Here is a 22,183-nt window from a genome sequence, read left to right as displayed (position 1 = left end):
AAGTAACATTGCATATATAAAAATAAAAAATTACCTTTGAATGGAACCAACTGCTCATCTACTGTGAATTCAGGCCCAGGGTTGTAGAAGTATGGCAGACGCTCAACCCACTTGTCCCAGACCTCTCTGATGGCTGCCAGTTTGTCGTCACACGCCTTGCTGGTCTTGACTCATGGTTGTCAAATCTCAGCATTCTTGAGAAAGTGTGAAAGATTTTCAGCGGCATTGTGGCACAAAAAAATTGCCCCTCCACTCTCTGCATCCCAGAAACTATATGTAGCCTCACTACAGGACCTATATACACCCACTTATACCAAAAGCCCTATGTAGCCACGCAGGTCAATCTCATCCATATTTTTCTCCATATTTCCAGAAACCCTCCAAATTTGAATTTTCCAGGATGATTTTTTCGATGGCTGGTATGATGAACGGGAGAAGAGTGGATGAAATGTCCTGGACATGGGCAGCCGAATACCTTGTTGGCCCTGGAGTCATCCTTATGATGTTTGGTGCTGCTGTTCTTCCCTGGTTGCTGTCTGAACTTGATAAGGACCATGCAGTTTTGCATTGTATGACTGTGTAATAGAGAGAGTTTGTGTGTGACTTTTGAACTTTATTCTGGTGTTTAAATACTTTTATAATTCATGGGTCAAAATGATCCATAAGACAATCTTTGTACCCTAGTGGTGTAAAGCCCACATGGAAACATAAACAAAAACAAAGAATCACTTTATCTAATGATAGGGTCCCCTTAAGAAAAGTCTTCAAATTTCAAGTTGGACAAAGATAGTTTAAGGTATTTTTTCTACAGCTAAACATGGTAGTGGGTCACTTTTGACCCGCAAGGGTTAATGAAACACATTTATATTTCAAATGAGTGGTTTTGTCAATTTAGCTCCAAATTCAGTTTTTCAGAAAATGTTTGGTTCTCACAGTGTTCTACACAATGACAGACAAAACTGCAGACTCTTCGTACAAAAAGGGTAAGCTACACTAGTTCATTGCTAAAGACGCTGGCCGTGGACAGTGCTGTAAGCAAGAATATTAGGGGAAAGTTGTGTGGAAGAAAAACGTGTGTAAGGACAAGGTCCTCATGCAGCAGGGATAACTGCAGCCTTGAGAGGATTATGAAGCAAAGCTCATTCAAGGGTTTGGGGCCGATGACAAAGTGCTGTATGCACCTTCAACAAACAGCTTCAAGGCACAAATTCCCAGATGAGTATTTTGATCAATATGTTAAATGCATTTTTTTATTACTTTCCTGTAAGTCAGACGTTTACTTACACTAAGATTACTATAGCTTTAAACAATTTGGGAAAGCCAAGATGATGATGTCATAGCCTTGAAAATTTCTGATGATGCACAATTGTGGGGGCTCTTTAGCATTGTAGAACCCTCAGACAGGATGACAAAACCCAGCAGTTAGGAGGAGGACCATAAGATGAAAAAAAAGGCAACAACAGACTTCATCAGTTTTCCAGAGCTCTGTGTTTATTAATTTAATTTCTTTCATAATAAAATGTGCACCATCAGCTCACCAGTGCATTCTGGTACAGGGCTCTTGCATCACAGGTCAGGCAGCAAAATAACTTTGGCACAACCCATCTCAACAAAAAAACAACCACTCCTTCTTCTTCTTCTTGTTGGTTTTATTGGCGGTTGGCAACAAACGTTTAGTAGCATTACCGCCACTTACTGGTATGGAGTGTGGTTCGTGTCGGTCTATCTATTTATATATATATATTTAATTCTACAAATTAAATAAATAAATATATCTTACCTATATGTATATATACAAATAGACATACTTACACATTACATTGTATTCTACCCTTCTATATCCTCCATACTTTCAGAATGTTATCTACTATAATCAAATTCTATGAAATAATTTTGTTTTCTTTAAAAAACGAATCACTATTTGTATATGTTTACTCCCTAAATTCTTCCTCAAAATATCTAATAAATTAACCTTTTCCTTAATACCTTCAAACTCTCTCCTCATATATCTTCTTTCTCTTTCATATTTATGACATTCTAATATAACATGTTCTATTGTTTCATATTTTCCACAGTAATCACATTTACCAGTATCATGCTTTTGAATTTTAAAAAGTGTATAATTAAGTCTTGTATGCCCAAATCTCAACCTTGTTATCACTCTTTCCTCCTTTCTATTTCGTCTTCCATTTCTTCTTTCTCCTACTATCTTCTGAATTTTATAAATCCATCTTCCTGTTTTTCCTTCATCCCACCTTTTTTGCCATTTTTCCATCAGCTTTCCTTTAACAATACTCTTTCCCTCAGATTTACTTGTTTTAACTATAAAACTAATAGGATTTTGAGTTATCCTCTTTGCTATTTTATCTGCCCTCTCGTTTCCTTCTACTCCAATATGTGCTGGAACCCACACAAATATAACTATCAAGCCCATTTTTTGTATTCTGTATAATGTATGAAATATTTCTAATAAAATGTCCATCCTATTATCTGATTGATTATATTTTAAACTTAATAATGCAGAGCTTGAATCTGAGCAAATGACTGTTTTTAATGTTTTTATATCTTCTACCCATTGTAAAGCTAATAATATAGCCAATATTTCTCCTGTGTATACTGATAAGCTGTCTGTAATTCATTTTCCTATTTTTAGATTGAATTCTGGTACTACAAAAGCTATTCCTACTTTTTCATTTATTTTTGATGCATCTGTATATATTTGAATATATCTATAATAATTATTTAAATGTATCTGTACTGAATAACTATCTACTATGGAAGATTTATCTTGCTTCTTTTCCATTATTGACATATCTACTGTTGCTTCTGGTAGAATCCATGGTGGTATAATTGATATTGGTGATGTTTGACTAATTTCTAAATCAATCATTTTAAATTATTTTACTTTATTTTCAATTGTCCATCCAAAACTCTTCATTTCTTTCTTTTCTTTTTCCCAACATGGATTTAAAATTTCCCAAATTGGATGATCCAAGTTATTACCTTGTAAATTTAACCAATAATTTATTTCTAGTTTTATTCTTCTTAACTCTAACGGCATTTCTCCCATTTCTATTTCTATTGCTGCTGTTGGTGTAGTTTTAAATGCTCCAGTACATAATCTTAATGCCTGATGTTGGATAATATCTAATTTAACCAGATGTGTTTTAGCTGCTGAACCGTAAACTATAAAACCAAAGTCTATGTTAGATCTTATCATTCCTGTGTAAATCTGTTTTAGTGATTTCCTATCTGCTCCCCAGTCACTGCCAGCCAAGCATCTCATAATATTTAACATTTTCTTACATTTATCAACAACTTTTTGAATATGTATATTCCATTTTAGTTTTTCATCAAACCATAATCCTAAAAATTTTATATACTTTACTTGCTCTAATTCTTGGTTATATAATTTTAATTTTATTTCCCTGTTTATTTTTCTCTGATTAAATATCATTACTTTGGTTTTTTCAACTGAAAACTTAAATCCCCATTGTAACGCCCATTTCTCTATTTCAATAATAACCTCTTGTAATTTCTTTACAATGAAATCTACATTTTTTCCTCTTTTCCAAACAGCTCCATCATCTGCAAAAAGTGAACATCCCATTACTTTTCCAATATCTTTAAATACATCATTTATCATAATTGAAAACAATAACGGACTTATAATACTCCCCTGTGGAGTTCCATTTTCTACTATATATTTTCCTGAGATCACTTCCCCAATTCTAACTTGTATTTTCCTATTTGTTAAAAAGTCTTTGATCCATTTAAATATTTTCCCTTTAATGCCCAGTATTTGTAATTTAATTAATAATCCTTCCACCCACATCATATCATATGCTTTTTCTATATCAAAAAATACTGCCACTACACTTTCTTTATTTACCTGTGCTCTTCTAATTTCATGCTCTAAACATAGCATTGGATCATTAGTACTCCTCCCTTTTCTAAAACCACTTTGATACTTTGACATATATCCTTTATTATTTAAATAATATACCAGTATATACTAATATACTAGTCTACTATTATTTTTTCCATTATTTTACATAGATTTGATGTTAAGGCTATTGGTCTATAATTTCCTGGATTTGATTTATCTTTTCCTGGTTTAGCTATTGGTACTATAATTGATTCCTTCCAGCTCAGTGGTCATTTTCCCTCCTCCCATATTTTATTATATAATTGTAATATTATATCTTTCGATTTTCCACCAAGTTGCCTTATCATTCTGTACCAAATTTGATCTTTACCTGGTGCTGTATTTTTTGTCTTCCTAAGTGCATAATTTAATTCAGCTTTTGTAAATTCAACATTTAACAGATTATTTGTTTCTTCAACACTCTGTAATACATCTTTATATATAAGTTTTGTATTTTCTCTTCCTTTTCTTCCCTCTTCACTAATATTATTTGAACTGTTAATTTTACTAAATATTCTTGCCAATATTTCAACTTTATCTTCATCTTTTACTATATTTATATTATTTATTTTTAAAATAGGATATTCAAACTCTCTCTTTATGCCATTCATTGTTTTAATTATTTTCCAAATTTTTTCTATTTTTGTTTCTTTCCCTATTGTGCTACAGAAATTTCTCCAATATTCTCTTTTTACCTTCTTAATAGTTCTCCTTACTATTGCTTGCTTTCTTTTATAATCAATTAAATTCTTATAAATTGGATTTCCTTTTAGTACCTTAAATGCTTTATTTCTTAACTTTATTGCTTCTTTACATTCATTTGTCCACCATGGTACCATTTTCTTATTACTTTTACACCCTGCTTTCTTTATAGAATTATCTGCTGCTTCCATGATTACCTTACAAATTTTTTAATTTACATCATTTATATCCATTCTCATATCTACTTTCTCTAAGTTTATTTGACTCAAGTATCTAAATTTAGTCCAGTCTGCCTTATTAAAATTTAGTTTTTTATTGACACTTATATTCCTATTATTTAAAGTTAATCCTACTCTTATTGTAATGGGATAATGATCACTACCTGTAGTTGATTTTTTCACCACTCACAACTACCAGCTAAACCATTTGAAACCATTGTTAAATCAATAACTGATTCCATCCCTGTTCTTACATTGATTCTTGTTCCCCTCCCATCATTAATACATACTAGATTTTTTATTTCCATTAATTCTTCTATAACTTGTCCATTTTTATCATTACAATTACCCCACAATGTACTATTTGCATTAAATTCTCCACACCAAATTACTTTCCCTTCCAAATATTCATTTAACTCCTCTATTATTTCAATTGACAATGTTTTACATGGATTATAAAAATTTATCATTTTAAATTTACCTTCTTGTTCCCATATCTCAATTACTATATATTCAAGTTCTTTCCCTTTCCCTAATACCTGATATTGTATCCCTTGCTTAATAAATATTCCACATCTTCCTCCACTTCTCTTCTTACACCATCATATCCTTTTATCACAAAATCCAATGTTGTTTTTAACCAGGTTTCCTGAACACAAATAATTTCTGGTTGTTCTTCAAGACTATCAATATAACCTTTAAGTTCTTGTCCGTTAGCGATTAAACTTCTTGCATTCCATTGTAATATTAACATGTACTTTCACCAGATGTTCCTTGTCTCCCATCTACCTCCAACTTTTTATTTATGTTCTCCCACGATCCCTCCTTAAACCCCAAAAACTTTTCAGCTCCTCTCACTATTATTTTAATCTTCTCAGTTTTATGCTTGGCTTGGTCAGTACAGTTGATAACATATGCTACGAATAATATTAGTTTTTCTACTGATATTGTAACATTTTCTTTGCTTTGCTGTGGAATTTGATTCGCTATTTGTTCAATCTTTCTTGTTTTCTGTTCCTTCACATTTTTAACTGCTTCTGCATAGCTTATGTTTTTAGTCATTTTAATCTGTATGATTTCTTTTGCCTTCTTCCTTACTTCACATCCTCCATACGTAACTCTATGTTGCCCTCCACAGTTACAACATTTTTCTTGTACTTCTTCTTTACATTCTTCAAACTTGTGATCTTCACCACATTTTGGACATCTCTGCTTCCTTTTACAAACTGCTGCTATGTGTCCATACCTTTGACATTTGAAACAACGAAGTGGTGGAGGGATATAAGGTCTAACCTGAAAGCTGAGATAACCTATTTTAATGTTTTGTGGCAACTCTTTTTCGTCAAATTCAATGAAGATTGACATACTTCCTACTTTTTCTCCATTTATTGTTTTTGACAATCTCTTCAAGTTATTCACTTTTGCACCAATAATACTTCTCTTAATTTTATCAAGATCTTCATCTAGAGGGATCCCATAAATCACTCCTCTAATTTTTTTATTTTCTCCCATGATTCTTTTCTCCAACACCGTTTTCTTGCAGATATTATCCACCTTTAAAGCCTTGTTCTTTTGTTCTTCATTTTTACAAACTACCAATAAGTTTCCATCTCTCAAAATCTTTACCATTTCAACATCTCCAATTTTCTTTTTTATCTCTCTTGACACCACAATGGGGCTGATGTTATCCTGTTCTTCCTCGTTCTTAAGTTTCAATATTATCTTAAATTCCTCCCTCATAACTTTCCTCCTAACTATCCTTTCTTCTTCTGAACTGCTTCCTTCCAATTCTCGCTTGCTACCTTGGATATCACCAATTCCCTTTCCTTCATCTATTTTATTTCTTCCACGTCCTTTCCCTCTTCCTCTCCCAGCTGGCATCCACCCTTCAAAATCCATGTCTTCCTCATTTCCGGTCTCCATTTCCAACCGAACCATTCACATACCAGTTTATGCCCAAATCCACCTTTTCCGAATCCGATAATTTTCTATTTTTGTTTTTCCCGCGCCGCACCAAAACCGTTCTTCTTCGACGTAGTCTCACCACCGACAACCACCCGGCTCCCCCACACCCACTCCTACTCTGCAATCCTGCTTAAATATATAGGGATGCAACCACTCTTCAAATTCAAGGGGGATTTCCCTTAAGCAAAACAGCTATAAGCTATCAGAATTGCTCAGAAGTCATTTTAAACACATACACACACCTGACTAACAACTTAGTTAAATATACAAGTCAACAAAAAAAAGAGCAAATCAAAACAAAAGCTTCAGTCCATTTCAACCCTTCGCTTCACCCAGTGGTCTGCCCCAATGAGATGGATGATTAGGGAAGTCCCTCCAGGTGAACTCATTAGACTGCCATTATGTGTGCACTCCATGAAGCTAGCCCTCAGGAAGTGGACCTCAAAGAAAAAAGATAATCATCAAAATAAAACATAACAATACCAACTTGCTCTTAGTGTTTGTGCGTGCTTCATTTAGTGAGGGGGATGCTTCCCAGCCCCCCTCACAACAACGTTTGAATTTATTTTAGGCCCACCCATAGATATACTTAAGGCAACACCTAAACCACACTGTTTGTTTGGGTGACATCATGGACCTCCGTAAGTCTGGTTAATCCTTGGGTCCAATCTCTAGATACCTAAAGGTTCCACGTTCATCTGTTCAAACAATCAAATATAAATGTCCAGCTATCATATTGTTTAGGTTGGAGATTAGTTCTCTGGCCCAGAAATAAACAGGTTCCGGTGTGAAATGTGATAATCAACCTCAGAACAAAAGCTAAAGACCTTGTGATCATTATCTACAGTGAGACCAGTTCTGGACCAACATGGGCTGAAAGGCCACTTGGAGAGGAAGAAGCCATTTCCCCAAACACAACATGAAACTACAGTTTGCAAATGCACTTTGGTACAAAGGCCTTAATTTTTGGAGACATGCCCTTTGGTCTAATGAAATTAAAACTGAAGTGTTTGATCATTATGAGCATCATTACATTCAGAGCAAAAAAGGGTGAAGGTTGCAAGCCTAAGAACACCTTCCCAACTGTGAACTACGGTGGTGGCAGCATTATGTTGTGGAGGTGTTTTACTGCCTCGTAAGTAAAAAAACACTCTCTGAAGACATTTAGATATTGAAGCAAAATTTCAAGAAATCAGCCAGGAAGTTAAACCTTGGACACAAATGTGTCTTCCAAAGGGTCAATGTCCCTCAGAATACCACCAAATTAGTTCCAAAGTGACTGACAGACAATAAAGTCAATGTTTTGGAGTAGATGTCACAAAGTCTTGATCTCAGTCCCACAGAACATTTATGATGGGTTAAAATTCCACAAAGGATACCACAAATGTTTGTCCAATGTCATACCATACTAAAACATAAGAAACAGAAAAATTCTCTATGACATTTTCTTGAATATTATTATGGCATTTAACAAAGAGAAATAATTTTGGTGATCTTAACTGACATAACACAGGAGACATTAGACTTCTTGTCTCCTGTATGTCTTCAATATGTGATGTATGTAAATATGTGATTTCTAATGGAAGTACTATGGGACAAATATTTACCCCACTTGCCTCCTAAAACCATGTTTTTAGATACCGAGGTCTTAAACATGCAGCAGGTATTCTGTGCAAGACCAGAAAACCCCTACAAAATACATGTAGTTCAACTAATGTATGTCATGGTTTGTTGGAGGTTTAAGTCTTGTTTGAGGTCATTTATATAGCCTGTCCAGCAAATGGCAGTGTTCGTGAACTGCTAGTGGCCTGAAATAAATATTTACAATAAAATCTTATGTATGTGGACATACCAAAAATACACTGCCTGTCCAAAAAAAAAAAGTCGACACCAGAAAAAAAAGGTCACACACTCTAATATTTCATTGGACCACTTTTAGCTTTGATTACAGCATGCATTCGCTGTGGCATTGTTTCGATAAGCTTCTGCAGTGTCACAAGATTTATTTTCACCCAGTGTTGCATTCATTTTTCACCAAGATCTTACATTGATGATGGTAAAGTCTGACCGCTGCGCAAAGCCTTCTCCAGCACATCCCAAAGATTCTCAATGGGGTTAAGGTCTGGACTCTGTGGTGGCCAATCCATGTGTGAGAATGAGCATGTGTCTCATGCTCCCTGAACCACTCTTTCACAATTCTAGCCCGATGAATCCTGGCATTGTCATCTTGGAATAAGCCCGTGCCATCAGGGAAGATAAAATCCATTGATGGAATAACCTGGTTATTCAGTGTATTCAGGTAGTCGGCTGACCTCATTCTTTGAACACATACTGTTGCTGAACCCAGACTTGACCACCTGCAGCAACCCCAGATCATAGCACTGCCCCCACAGGCTTGTACAGTATTCACTAGGCATGATGGGTGCATCACTTCAACTGCCTCTCTTCTCACCCTGATGCGCCCATCACTCTCGATCAGGGTAAGTCTGGACTCATCAGACCTTATGACCATCTTCCATTGCTCTAGAGTCCAATCTTTATGCTTCCTAGCACATTGATGCCATTTTTTTCTGGTTATCCTCACTGATTAGTGGTTTTCTTAAGGCTACACAACTGTTCAGTCCCAATCCCATGAGTTCCCTTTGCATTGTGACTGTGGAAATGCTCTTACTTTCACTATTACACAGAGCCCGGAGTTCTACTGGACTTTTTTCCAGCCACATTTCTTCCTCGAAGACGATGGGTCCTCACTATCCTTCTGGAGCCCGGAGTTCTACAGGTTTTCTTCAATTTGATTTCACCAAACATTTATGTGATCGCTGATCACGATCATTCAGGATTTTCTTCCGGCCACATTCCTTCCTCGAAGACGATGGGTCCCCACTGTCTTTCCAGTTTTTAATAAAACGTTGGACAGTTCTTAAACCAATTTTGGTAGTTTCTGCAATCTCCTTAGTTTTCTCTGCTTGATGCATGCCAATGATTTGACCCTTCTGAAACAGACTGACATCTTTTCCACAACCACGGGATGGAGCTTTCTACATGGTTGTTGAAGAAATGAGAAGCAACTCATTGCACCAGTTGGGGTTAAATAACTTGTTGCCAGCTGAAACAGAATCGCCCATGCAGTAATTATCCAATGGGAGACTCGTACTTATTTGCTCAGTTAAATCCAGGCAGTGTATGAAGGTAATATTAATTGTGACGTTTAATTCCTGGCATGGTTCTGAATATTATTATTATTATTATCTATTAGGGGCTAACTTGACAGTATTTGTACAACAACTAATTGTGGATCAATATACTAAGTTCCCTTTTTTACAGATTTGTATTTATTTATTTACAAATCTGATATTATTACTTCCAAATTTCAAAACTGTCAAATTTTCACAGTGTCAGGCTAATAGAAAAATAGCTTTCCATCACATGGCTCCATCGTGCGGGATCCTTTAGGTAACTAACGTAACCAGTTTACCACCAACACTTTAATCTAGAATAGATTCAAAAATCAAGAAGAATATTTTATTTGTTGTAGACTTAATAAATCGATTTAATGAAGCTTTATGTCTTTGTTAATATTCATTCATTTATTTATTAAACTAAAATGTATTCGGAAAAAATATTTATTCACATTTACAAAGCCCTTAATAAACATGTCCGAAAATACATTCACATGGTCCAACTCTAACTTTTGCTAAGCTACCTGATAGTTCTTTTCCCAATTATAATTTTCGGTTAATATTTTAGACTTAGAAGCTCATAATATAATGCTCTCATTTCGCTGTTTGTATTCAAGCTAACTCGTGATATCCAACATAATACAGGTCCTTCTCAAAATATTAGCATATTGTGATAAAGTTCATTATTTTCCATAATGTCATGATGAAAATGTAACATTCATATATTTTAGATTCATTGCACACTAACTGAAATATTTCAGGTCTTTTATTGTCTTAATACGGATGATTTTGGCATACAGCTCATGAAAACTCAAAATTCCTATCTCACAAAATTAGCATATCATTAAAAGGGTCTCTAAACGAGCTATGAACCTAATCATCTGAATCAACGAGTTAACTCTAAACACCTGCAAAAGATTCCTGAGGCCTTTAAAACTCCCAGCCTGGTTCATCACTCAAAACCCCAATCATGGGTAAGACTGCCGACCTGACTGCTGTCCAGAAGGCCACTATTGACACCCTCAAGCAAGAGGGTAAGACACAGAAAGAAATTTCTGAACGAATAGGCTGTTCCCAGAGTGCTGTATCAAGGCAGCTCAGTGGGAAGTCTGCGGGAAGGAAAAAGTGTGGCAGAAAACGCTGCACAACGAGAAGAGGTGACCGGACCCTGAGGAAGATTGTGCAGAAGGGCCGATTCCAGACCTTGGGGGACCTGCGGAAGCAGTGGACTGAGTCTGGAGTAGAAACATCCAGAGCCACCGTGCACAGGCGTGTGCAGGAAATGGGCTACAGGTGCCGCATTCCCCAGGTCAAGCCACTTTTGAACCAGAAACAGCAGCAGAAGCGCCTGACCTGGGCTACAGAGAAGCAGCACTGGACTGTTGCTCAGTGGTCCAAAGTACTTTTTTCGGATGAAAGCAAATTCTGCATGTCATTCAGAAATCAAGGTGCCAGAGTCTGGAGGAAGACTGGGGAGAAGGAAATGCCAAAATGCCAGAAGTCCAGTATCAAGTACCCACAGTCAGTGATGGTCTGGGGTGCCGTGTCAGCTGCTGGTGTTGGTCCACTGTGTTTTATCAAGGGCAGGGTCAATGCAGCTAGCTATCAGGAGATTTTGGAGCACTTCATGCTTTCATCTGCTGAAAAACTTTATGGAGATGAAGATTTTATTTTTCAGCACGACCTGGCACCTGCTCACAGTGCCAAAACCACTGGTAAATGGTTTACTGACCATGGTATCACTGTGCTCAATTGGCCTGCCAACTCTCCTGACCTGAACCCCATAGAGAATCTGTGGGATATTGTGAAGAGAACGTTGAGAGACTCAAGACCCAACACTCTGGATGAGCTAAAGGCCGCTATCGAAGCATCCTGGGCCTCCATAAGACCTCAGCAGTGCCACAGGCTGATTGCCTCCATGCCACGCCGCATTGAAGCAGTCATTTCTGCAAAAGGATTCCCGACCAAGTATTGAGTGCATAACTGTACATGATTATTTGAAGGTTGACGTTTTTTGTATTAAAAACACTTTTCTTTTATTGGTCGGATGAAATATGCTAATTTTGTGAGATAGGAATTTTGGGTTTTTATGAGCTGTATGCCAAAATCATCCGTATTAAGATAATAAAAGACCTGAAATATTTCAGTTAGTATGCAATGAATCTAAAATATATGAAAGTTAAATTTTCATCATTACATTATAGAAAATAATTAACTTTATCACAATATGCTAATATTTTGAGAAGGACCTGTTGATCCATAAAATCTCTGCCAACGATGCTTACGCTACGGTTTGCTCCGTGTCTGTTCAACATATTCCCGTAAAGCGGGTAAGCAGCAGACCTGGCAACCCTGCTGCAGTTTACCTCGGCTCGTTAGCGCTTCGTCTCAAAGGTAATTGGGAAGTTCGTGGAGAAAATCACGCTTCGGCAACAACAGATTTTTAACCGAGAAGCACAAGGTAAATTTAGTTAGTTAATCCTTTTTTCTTCTCTTTTTTACCAAGGTACGTTCAGAAAAATGTACGTTTTTTCAAGCAGTGAAATAAAATGGCATTTAATTCCATTTTGCTCTAGTTTCTATAGTCTTAAGAAGGGCTCGGTTAAAATGTCTTTTTAATGGCATCTTGCCATAACTTTCAATATTAAGCGTTTTTAAATGTCATTATCACTTCGTTTTAAAAAGACGTTATATTTAAAATTGTTACCTTTTATTTAATGTCGTTAGCTAGGAAACAGGTCTTGTTTCTTCAGTTTCTGCTGTTAAAATAAGCGCAAACGACAAATTTCTTCAAATATTGGTTTAAAAAAAATAGTGTTAACGAGATTCTGAGAAAATTAGTTCCACTTGACGTTTTTGTCAGTCGTTTAGCTATAGTTTGGCAGTTTTTTATTTCTGCATTGAAACATGTGGAGCTGTAACAAATATGGCGGCGCGGCAGGCTGCTCTCTGATGTTGGAGCAACATGGCTGCCGTGGTTCTTGCTCAGGAAAACGCCAAGGTGCTGCAGCGAGGTTAGTGCCGCCAAATCAGTGAGACGTCGGCGGCTTCAGGTTCTTATTTCTATTCAAGTTTTGCAACTAACCCGCCGTGGAACAGCTGTAGTGTATTTATCGCGGTGGTTGCTGGGTCAAAGGGCAAAGGGCTAGTTCAGTTTCTATGGAACCAGACTTTCATATAGTCTGAAAAATTATGGAGTCCAATTTTATGTTCCAATGGTGTTTCTAGATTTTTTTTTTCTGTATGTGTAAAAAACATTGGAAAATGTATATAGTTGACATCCTTATAATATGTGTAAATTTGAAAAAGGTGCCATCTCACTGGCCAAGCCCTGTTTCCCTAGAGTCCATCAGACGTGATCCTGTATCAGCTAACCTGATTGAAATGAATACAGTCGTACCTCATCATGCCCCTTAAATCTACAGAAGTGTGTTAATGGTGCGGTTATTGAATTTAGGTGTGTGGGTAACAGGGAAACCTCTTAAACATGCAGGACAAGGATCAAGATTAGGAACTGGTGCCCCCGGCCGTCCTTGGATAACTAAGCCTTAGATCGTTATTTTTTTTCACAACCATAATTGTAGTTATTTGTATTTAATGTGGGATCCTTCAATCCAGATTTTAGAAGTCAGTGTTTTAGATTAGGCATTGGCCAGTATACTAAAGTATACTAAATAGAAGTTGCCACAGTTTAAAGTCCTTTTTAATGATATGCCAGAGAAAGTTCTGGCTGTATGGAATTTTGTGCTCTGATCACCTTCTCACATCTGCTATGACTAAATAATATTGTAGACATTGTAAATTGCTCCTGCGTTTCCACCTACAAGCTGAGCTGCACCAGCGTCTGCAGCCAGGTCCTCTTGAAGGCAACAGACTCTTGAGGAGAACTGGACCATCAGACAGTTGGTCAACTTGCATATCATCTGTGTCGTTTGTCATCTAGAGAGATGTTTGTACTGACTCCTAAAGGGTTAGTTTGGTTTTTTTTTAAGTGAGGTTCTGTGTTTGGTGATAGTTCCCCTGGGCTGTAGTAATAAAGAACCTGTCCGCCATCTGTGCAACAATATAGAAGATGTTACATTCCTGTGCTTTCCACTTCTCACAGTTGCTTGAAAATGATCCTGCAGACTCATGATTAGTTGATGAGGTGAATTGATACAACCTGCAGTATCAACTACCGTAAATTCCAGATTATAAGCCGCTACTTTTTTCCCACACTTTGAACACTGGGGTTACAACGATGCAGCTAATGCATGTGTTTTTTCATGCTGCCAAAAACATGTTGCAAAGAGGTCCAATGAACTTGTGCAATAAATCAAGAGCACTTTCACAATTTAATTATCGGTACCAGTATTGTAAATCGGACATTTATATTCACCCTCATCAACATGGAAAATCACCAGCGGGTTTAGAAAGGCTGGACGGCTGCGTGATGAAGGGGATCAGGGACGCTCAAGTGAGAGCGTCAACGAAGAGGCTGAATGAGAGACGAGATCCTGAGGCTGTTTAATTCAGACACTGAAGAAGAGGACTTTGATGGTTTCATTGCGCAGGAAGAAGATGAAGAAGGCGATCAATGACTTTTGACCTGGTAGGCTGCAGTATATATCAGTTAGGAGATATTGGACTGTTGCACTGTTCAGTAAAAAACCATTAGCAACAAAATTCATGTGTTACTGATAACATACGTATATTTAAAGGTAGCCGTGTTAGCCTCTGTTAGAACAAAAGCATTTGCAATATGCATTTATTTATATTACCATACGGATGAAATTAAAAGCTAAAAATTCCTCACATGTAATATCTTTCTGTGTAAATCATATTACAACGTGGAACAGCCGTGGCTTAACTTCCGGTGCGGCCTGTACAAATACAACATTAGTTTTCTTTCTAAAATTAGAGCATGCGGCTTTTAATCTGGTGCGCTCTGTAGTCTGGAATTTACGGTATTTGTATTTTATTGAAATATGTCCCTGATGCAGCATTTGTTGTTACATGTGACTGGAAGTTTAACAAAAGTGAAACTATCCCTTTGTTTCATTTAAAAGATTTCCATAAATATGGACCACTGGGATGAAGAGGTAAGCGATGTCTCTCCTAGAGGACCAATACGTCTCCTGCCAACTCTGCCAGGTGTGGAGGTTCCTGACAATCAACGTGTTTTCTCTCCTCTTACAGGAAACTACTGTCACAGCAACCAACTCCACCTCCAGTGATGGTATGCTCTGCAAACATAGTCAGCTAGTGTTTCATTGTTATCAGTGTCTGCTGCTTTAAACTGTTTATATTGTTTGTGGTGAATGTAAGGTACAGAAAGAGACTCGTGGAAAGGTGATCGCAGTGAATTTGGAAGAAGTAAGGAAGTTGTGTAACTCTAACTTTCTGTTTTACATCTACGGAGAATTGATTTTATGTTTCCTTCTAGGCCTTAGCAGAGGCCGAGGATTTAGGGACTCGTCCATCTCAGGTGCTTATTCCATACACTTTATTTAAATTTGCTGAAGATTTTCAACTGGAAATCTGGTTGGATCATCCATCCATTCTCAGTAGTTGAGAAATTCTGTGCATGGGAAAGGAGGGTGGTGCCTATCTTCATGGATCAGTGAGCAAAATGGGTTGTTTATGGATTGTCTGTGCAGCTTCACCCTGGGATGTAGAGTTATTGCATAGCTACATCTTCATAGATGTCTTTGATGTAATTGAACTGTTTAGTGTTCCTAAGCTTTCAGGTTTTTCATCATAGATGGAGACAGCTGGAGTTACAACGCAGATGGCGGGAGAGATGGTTTCAGTGGCAGAGGAGGTAAGACATTAAGTAAGCTTTAGTTTTTAACGCTCTGCTGAAATATAACCACTTATAAATGTCCACATTTATTTATATAGCACTAATTCACAGTGGAAGACATTAATCACTTCTCTAGACCAGTTCAGACCAGTAACACACAGCCCAGTTCCTTCAGTATTCACGTCTCGGTTCCCCTTCCAAAGTATTTAAAATGGACTAAACCCTAAATCAACTTTTTTTTTCCAGGTTAACTGTATAAATTGGAACCTCAGGGTCCTACTTTTGTTACTGTGCAATTTTTTACATTTTCATGTAAACTTGTTTTATTCTGCAATATTTGTTCTGAAACTGTCTTAGTGCTGCCCTCTTTGGGTTGAACAGTGGTTACTGGAGTTGAATTTTCCTATTGGTTCAAACGGGTACAGCTTGGTACATGATTAGGTCACAGTTCAGATATAAAGCCATCTCACTCAGAAACGCGCCCCTGTAGCGAGTCAGGAGTTGGAACTGCGGGCGTTGATCATAGTGTTTCATATTGTCTTGATCTTCTCTCTGATTAATTTGCAGGAGAGGCTGATGGAGCTCATGAAAATGGTAGGAACGAACATAAAAGACAAAGTTTTTTCATGTGCTGTTCTGTGATTGCTTGATTTTTGTTATGATTGACAGGATTTAGAGGGCGAGGCAGAGGAGGTCGGGGTAGGAGAGGAGGTTTCAGACGAGGTACCGCTGGAGTCTCTGCTTACCGATGTAGTTTTAATTTGAAGTTAGAAGGAAAACATTAATCAATGATCATATGTTGAAGATGGTGACCAGGTTGGAAGAGGAGGCCTTGGTGGAGGTACATGATCAAGAGCTTGAACTTGAGGAGTTATCTGTGAGGAAGAGCTGATTTAGTGTTTGTCATTGCAGGCTACCGTGGGAAAGATGAGGAGATCTTCAGTCCAGGTTTGAAAAATCAGAATGTTTGAATCTGAAACTGTTTTTCAGTGTAACTGATCTGATAAGTGTGTGAAACAGGACAAGATAAAGGTCCAAAGAAGGGGGAGGCTGATGGTGACAGTAAGTGAACGTCCTGATAGTATTTAACCCAGAATGTTCTGCTACCAAGAACTTGGTGTTTTCGTTCTGACCCGCAGAACCCAGGGTCACGTATGTTCCCCCAACAGTCCCTGATGATGAAGCCACCATTTTCTCCCACTATGAGAGTGGAATCAACTTTGACAAGTATGATGACATCTTGGTAGATGTCAGTGGCACCAACCCGCCCATGGCTATTATGGTGAGAGGTGGAAATAGAATTCCAGGCAGAATTCAGCTGATGATGAACTCTGAACTCTGGCTTTGCTGGCTTAGGTTTCTTTTGTGTCAACCTTAAGACTTTTCCCCCCTTCAGACCTTTGATGAGGCAGCTTTGTGTGAGTCTCTAAGGAACAACATCAGCAAGTCTGGGTATGTGAAGCCGACCCCTGTGCAGAAACACGGCATCCCCATCATCTCTGCAGGCAGAGACCTGATGGCCTGCGCCCAGACTGGCTCTGGTAAAACGGTGAGATGAGAGGAAATCCCACATGTCTTAAAGTATGGAATTTTATTTAATGATTTCCCAGGTCTGGATAAGTGTGGGAAAATGAAAACTGAGTGTTATACAAGGACTTTTATTGTTGATTTGTCTCATCACGACTTGAGCTTGTGGTCAACCCGTTGATCGTTTTACAGTTAAATCTCTTTTGGACCACTAGAGCCTTTTGCTTCTGGGTATAATACAACCTTGGAGATGGCATTGTACTTGTGTCTATAATGTCCTAAAGAACCAAAGGAAAACCTCTATAAAACAGTCTGATAAAGTTTGGAATACTGGAAGTTGAAGCTGAAGTGTAAATGTGGACAGAGTCTAAATGTAGCTTCCTGCCTTCCAGGCTGCTTTTCTGCTGCCAATTCTGCAGCAGCTGATGGTGGGGGGAGTGGCAGCCAGTTGCTTCAGTGAGACGCAGGAACCTGAAGCCATCATTGTAGCTCCAACCAGGGAACTCATCAACCAGATCTACCTGGAAGCCAGGAAGTTTGCTCATGGGTATGTTGTTGGAATGTTAGCAGCCAGCTGGCTTTAATGCAGTTCAAAGGAGCAGTCTGGGGTTGAACTCTTTTTCTTTGTGTTGCAGGACATGTGTGCGCCCTGTAGTGGTTTATGGTGGTGTAAGCACTGCATACCAAATTAGGGAAATATTAAGAGGATGTAACGTACTGTGTGGGACTCCTGGGCGTCTGCTGGACATGATCGGAAGAGGAAAGGTAAAGATATGAAAACGTTTTTGCTGTTCTTCAAATTTAAAAGTGCAACTAAGCGTTGGTGTGTTTTAGGTGGGACTGAGTAAAGTGCGCTACTTGGTGCTGGATGAGGCCGACCGAATGTTGGATATGGGCTTTGAGCCAGACATGCGTCGTCTGGTTGGCTCCCCTGGAATGCCATCCAAGGAGAACCGACAGACTCTGATGTTTAGCGCCACCTACCCTGAAGACATCCAGAGGTCTGCTGAACAACAGAGGCTTGTAGTGTTTGCAGAGATGATTAGGGTCCAGTAATGTTTTGCTCTTTAAACAGGATGGCGGCTGACTTTCTCAAGGCGGATTATCTGTTCCTGGCGGTGGGGATTGTGGGCGGAGCATGCAGTGATGTGGAACAGACGTTTGTACAAGTCAGCAGGTTCTCAAAGAGGGAGCAGCTTCTTGATATCCTCAAAACCACAGGTGTCATTAGGCAACAGGTTTATTCATCCTGTGTCCCGGGACTGAACTTTATATTGGTGTTCATACAAAAACCCATTTTGAAAGCATACAGACAAACATAACACTTGGATGGTAATCTTTAAGAGGCGTTTTATGACCAAGGAACACAGCTGGAGGCCAGAGAGTTAAACCATCACATGTACTGTTTCAGCTGGTGTTACAGAGATGACTTTCTGAGGACTGACGACCCTTTATGTCTGCAGGAACGGAGCGCACCATGGTGTTTGTGGAGACCAAGAGACAAGCAGACTTTATTGCTACTTTCTTGTGCCAGGAAGATGTTCCAACCACCAGCATCCATGGGTATTTAACACTTTCAGCTGCTTCTCTTTAACATCACCTGTTGTTGTTGATGGTGATATCCTGTTTCTGGCAGTGACCGGGAGCAGCGGGAACGCGAGCTGGCTCTAACACAGTTCCGCTCTGGCAAATGTCCTGTTCTGGTGGCTACCTCTGTAGCTGCTCGTGGTCTGGATATTCCAGACGTGCAGCATGTGGTGAACTTCGACCTCCCAAAAGAAATTGATGAATATGTCCATCGCATTGGGAGAACTGGCCGCTGTGGGAACGTTGGGAGGGCGGTGTCTTTCTTTGACCCGGATATCGATGGGCAGATGGCCCGCTCACTGGTCACAGTTCTGTCCAAGGTGAGTGGTTGTGTTTGCTGTTAGGACTCCTTCGCACCTGTTCCCAGGTCAGATTGTGGAAGGATAGCGATGAAGTCTGCCTGTAAACCATCGTATGTTCTGATTTCCTCCATTGGCAGGCCCAGCAGGAGGTGCCGGCCTGGTTAGAGGAGTCTGCATTCAGCGGCCATGGGAAGTCTGACTTCAATCCCTCCAGGAAGCCGTTTGGCTCCACAGACTCCAGAAAGGTAGCTGACTTGCCTTCCATTGTATTTTTACACTATTTTAGCCTTTGTTCTGTATTTAAATCTTTGCTTTGTTATCTGGGTCCACAGACGAGCTCCTTCCGAGATAACGGTGGTCCGAGCCAGGCAGCGGCCCAGCCTGCAGCTGATGATGAGGAATGGGAGTAACTCTGCTACTTATCCCTTACAAGAGTCAATATGTGTTTAAATTGTTCCACTTGTTGTTTGAGAGTTTCTGTTTCACTGGAAAGATTTAGTCTGATCCTGGGTGTTGAATGTATAACCCAGGGCTTGCATGCATCTTTTTGTTTTATTCTTTACGAGTATTATTTGTCATTTCACTCTATTTTTAAGTAAAGATGTTACTGCTGATCAAGTTTTGTGTTGCACGTGCTTCTTTCTTCTGAGCATTAAGACCCTCCTGAATCAATGGTTAATGAGCTGCGTGAAGCTGACAGCCCACCCACATGAAAAATTCTGGCAAATACACAGAATGGTTAGTGCTTCATTTGTGCAGGTTTGCGCCGTTTTAGTTTCTGGGATATAAGTTTTAATTTCGGCCGACGACGTCGCCATCCCCCATTTTGCTCCAAATTGAACCGGAGTCTCATTTTTAGTGCTTCGTTTGTGTCGTTGAAATTTTCGCTTGTGCTGTTTTCTTCTTTTTTGATTTAGTTTATTGATGGTTAGCAGAGAAATTGGACCGCGGTGAAGTTAGTTTGAAGTTGGATATTCAAGCTCCGCGGAGTTAGCGCCATCTAGCTCACGGTTGTTCCGATTCAGGCACTCCAATTTCGGCTAGCTGCTCTCTGTTGCTCCTTCTGACGCGCGGTGGTTCACTTAGGGACCGTCAATAAGTTTCCGAACCAAACAATCGTGGAAAATAAAAATAATTCCTTGTTTTGTGACCAATTGAAACAAAAACAATGGTAAATCATGCTACTAGATTACATCAATGAGACACGCCCTTTTGTATTCCATTTTAAGTCTTTTTACATTTTTTAGGTAAGGTAAGGTTATTTATATAGTACTTTCAGCAACAAGACTCTCAAAGCGCTGTACAAACAATTATAATACAATCACAAAGCAAATAAACAGACAGAAAAACAAATGATAAAATCAAACAACAGAGGTCATTTAAAAAATTAAAATGAAGAGAATAGAATGATGGATAAGAAAATGAAAGGAAAATTGGACTGAAAACGCAACTAATTATGCCTAAATGGCCCAGTCAAAGGCCACTCTAAACAAAGGTTTTTAATCTTGATTTAAAGCAACTTAGGGTTTCTGCATTTTTACAGTTTTCTGGCAGTTTATTCCAGATTAGTGGAGCATAAGAACTAAAAGCTGCTTCTCCATGTTTGGTTCTGGTTCAGGTTCTGCAGAGTAGATTTGAGCCAGAAGACCTGAGAGGTCTGGGTGGTTGATTCAAAGACAAGTGTTTAGCTCCCACCAGTCAACACTAATAGAACCATTGGGTTCTTTACACCTGCAAATGTTTTGTCAATATGTTTCTTTCAGTTTGAGGATGTAATAATGGTTCAAATAAATCTTATGGATTGTCCACAAAAAGACTTATTTCTAAAACATGAATATGGTTTGATATAAACCTTGGATCATCAGTGACCTGAAGGACCTGCTTAACAAGAAGAAAAGAGCCTTCAGAGAAGGAGACAGAGAATTATTGAGGAGTTTACAGAAGCAACTTAAAGTCAAGATAAGAGACAGCAAGGAGGTGTACAAGAAGAAGCTGGAGAGCGAGCTCCAGCAAAACAATATCAGAGATGTGTGGACAGGGATGAAGAAGATCACAGGTTTCAAGCAGAAGGACGATCAGACCGATGGATGTCTGGACAGAGCCAATGAACTGAACACATTCTTCCATAGGTTCAGTTCAGAAACAAGCTCAGCATCCTCCTCTCCTGCTCACAGCCAAACAGACATTCCACCTTCCTTTGACCCACAGGACCCACAGCTGTCCAGTAACACCTCAAATGTTTTATCTTCCACCTCAGCCATGGACCTTCTGCTTCTACATGTTTGCCTTCAACCATATCAGAATATGCTGATGCTTCCTTTGCTTCCCCGTTCCACCTGTGTGTCTCAAGAAGTCAAGTGAAGATGCAACTGGAGAGACTGAATCAGAATAAGGCTGCAGGTCCAGATCATGTCAGCCCTAGAGTCCTAAAGGCCTGTGCAGAGCAGCTCTGTGGGATTCTGCAGCACCTCTTCAACCTTAGCCTGGCCCAGAAGAAGGTTCCGGTGTTGTGGAAGACCTCCTGTCTTGTTCCGGTACCAAAGAAAACTCACCCATCAGTCCTCAATGACTATAGACCTGTGGCCCTGACATCTCACATCATGAAGGTCCTAGAGAGACTCCTGTTGGCCCACCTGAATAAGCAAACAGTAAACCATCAGGACCCCCTTCAGTTTGCTTATCGCTGTGGAGTTGGAGTTGAAGATGCCATCATACACCTGCTTCAACAACCCACTGTCATCTGGACAAAGCCAGCAGCACTGTGAGGATCATGTTCTTTGATTTCTCCAGAACATTTAATACAATCCAACCTGATTTGCTTTGTCAGAAACTCCAGAAGACTCAGGTGGAGGCCTCAACAATCTCCTGGATCAAAGACTACCTGACAAACAGACCACAGTTTGTGAGACTGAAGGGTTGTGAGTCTAACCAGGTAGTCAGCAGCACAGGAGCACCACAGGGAGCGGTACTCTCACCATTCCTTTTCACTC

The 22,183-nt window shown here is 39.0% G+C and overlaps 1 protein-coding gene across 3 annotated transcripts; it reads left to right on the top strand.

Moving 5' to 3' along the window:
* The first annotated feature begins 12,304 nt into the window (after positions 1-12,304).
* On the top strand, positions 12,305-19,811 carry ddx4 (DEAD (Asp-Glu-Ala-Asp) box polypeptide 4). Of its 3 annotated transcripts, XM_047355812.1 has the most exons (22): positions 12,315-12,453; positions 14,098-14,139; positions 15,041-15,073; positions 15,171-15,210; positions 15,300-15,347; positions 15,418-15,459; positions 15,736-15,807; positions 16,345-16,371; positions 16,447-16,500; positions 16,583-16,618; positions 16,690-16,725; positions 16,798-16,839; positions 16,917-17,059; positions 17,174-17,326; positions 17,697-17,851; positions 17,940-18,069; positions 18,139-18,305; positions 18,380-18,525; positions 18,768-18,867; positions 18,941-19,211; positions 19,331-19,438; positions 19,526-19,811. In XM_047355812.1, the coding sequence occupies exons 3-22, from the start codon at positions 15,053-15,055 to the stop codon at positions 19,601-19,603; spliced, it is 1,869 nt and encodes a 622-aa protein (XP_047211768.1). In that variant the 5' UTR covers positions 12,315-12,453; positions 14,098-14,139; positions 15,041-15,052; the 3' UTR covers positions 19,604-19,811. The 3 variants fall into 3 exon arrangements, with proteins under 3 accessions (XP_047211767.1, XP_047211769.1, XP_047211768.1); XM_047355811.1 differs by lacking the exon at positions 14,098-14,139 and having other exon boundaries at positions 12,305-12,453; XM_047355813.1 differs by lacking the exon at positions 14,098-14,139 and having other exon boundaries at positions 12,306-12,453; positions 15,736-15,795.
* Positions 19,812-22,183: the final 2,372 nt, after the last annotated feature.

This window comes from Girardinichthys multiradiatus, chromosome 24 (genome assembly GCF_021462225.1).
Source record: "Girardinichthys multiradiatus isolate DD_20200921_A chromosome 24, DD_fGirMul_XY1, whole genome shotgun sequence".
Taxonomy (NCBI): Eukaryota; Metazoa; Chordata; class Actinopteri; order Cyprinodontiformes; family Goodeidae; genus Girardinichthys; species Girardinichthys multiradiatus.
The sequence above is the reverse complement of the archived record's forward strand: the minus strand, read 5'-3'. Positions and strand labels throughout refer to the sequence as shown.

Bases quoted from the DNA above. Each gene is read 5' to 3' on its own strand.
- ddx4 (XM_047355811.1), top strand. From the start codon at position 15,053: ATGGACCACTGGGATGAAGAG. The intron at 17,327-17,696 runs GTGAGATGAGAG...CCTGCCTTCCAG, and splicing joins AGACTGGCTCTGGTAAAACG to GCTGCTTTTCTGCTGCCAAT. The intron at 19,439-19,525 runs GTAGCTGACTTG...CTGGGTCCACAG, and splicing joins GCTCCACAGACTCCAGAAAG to ACGAGCTCCTTCCGAGATAA.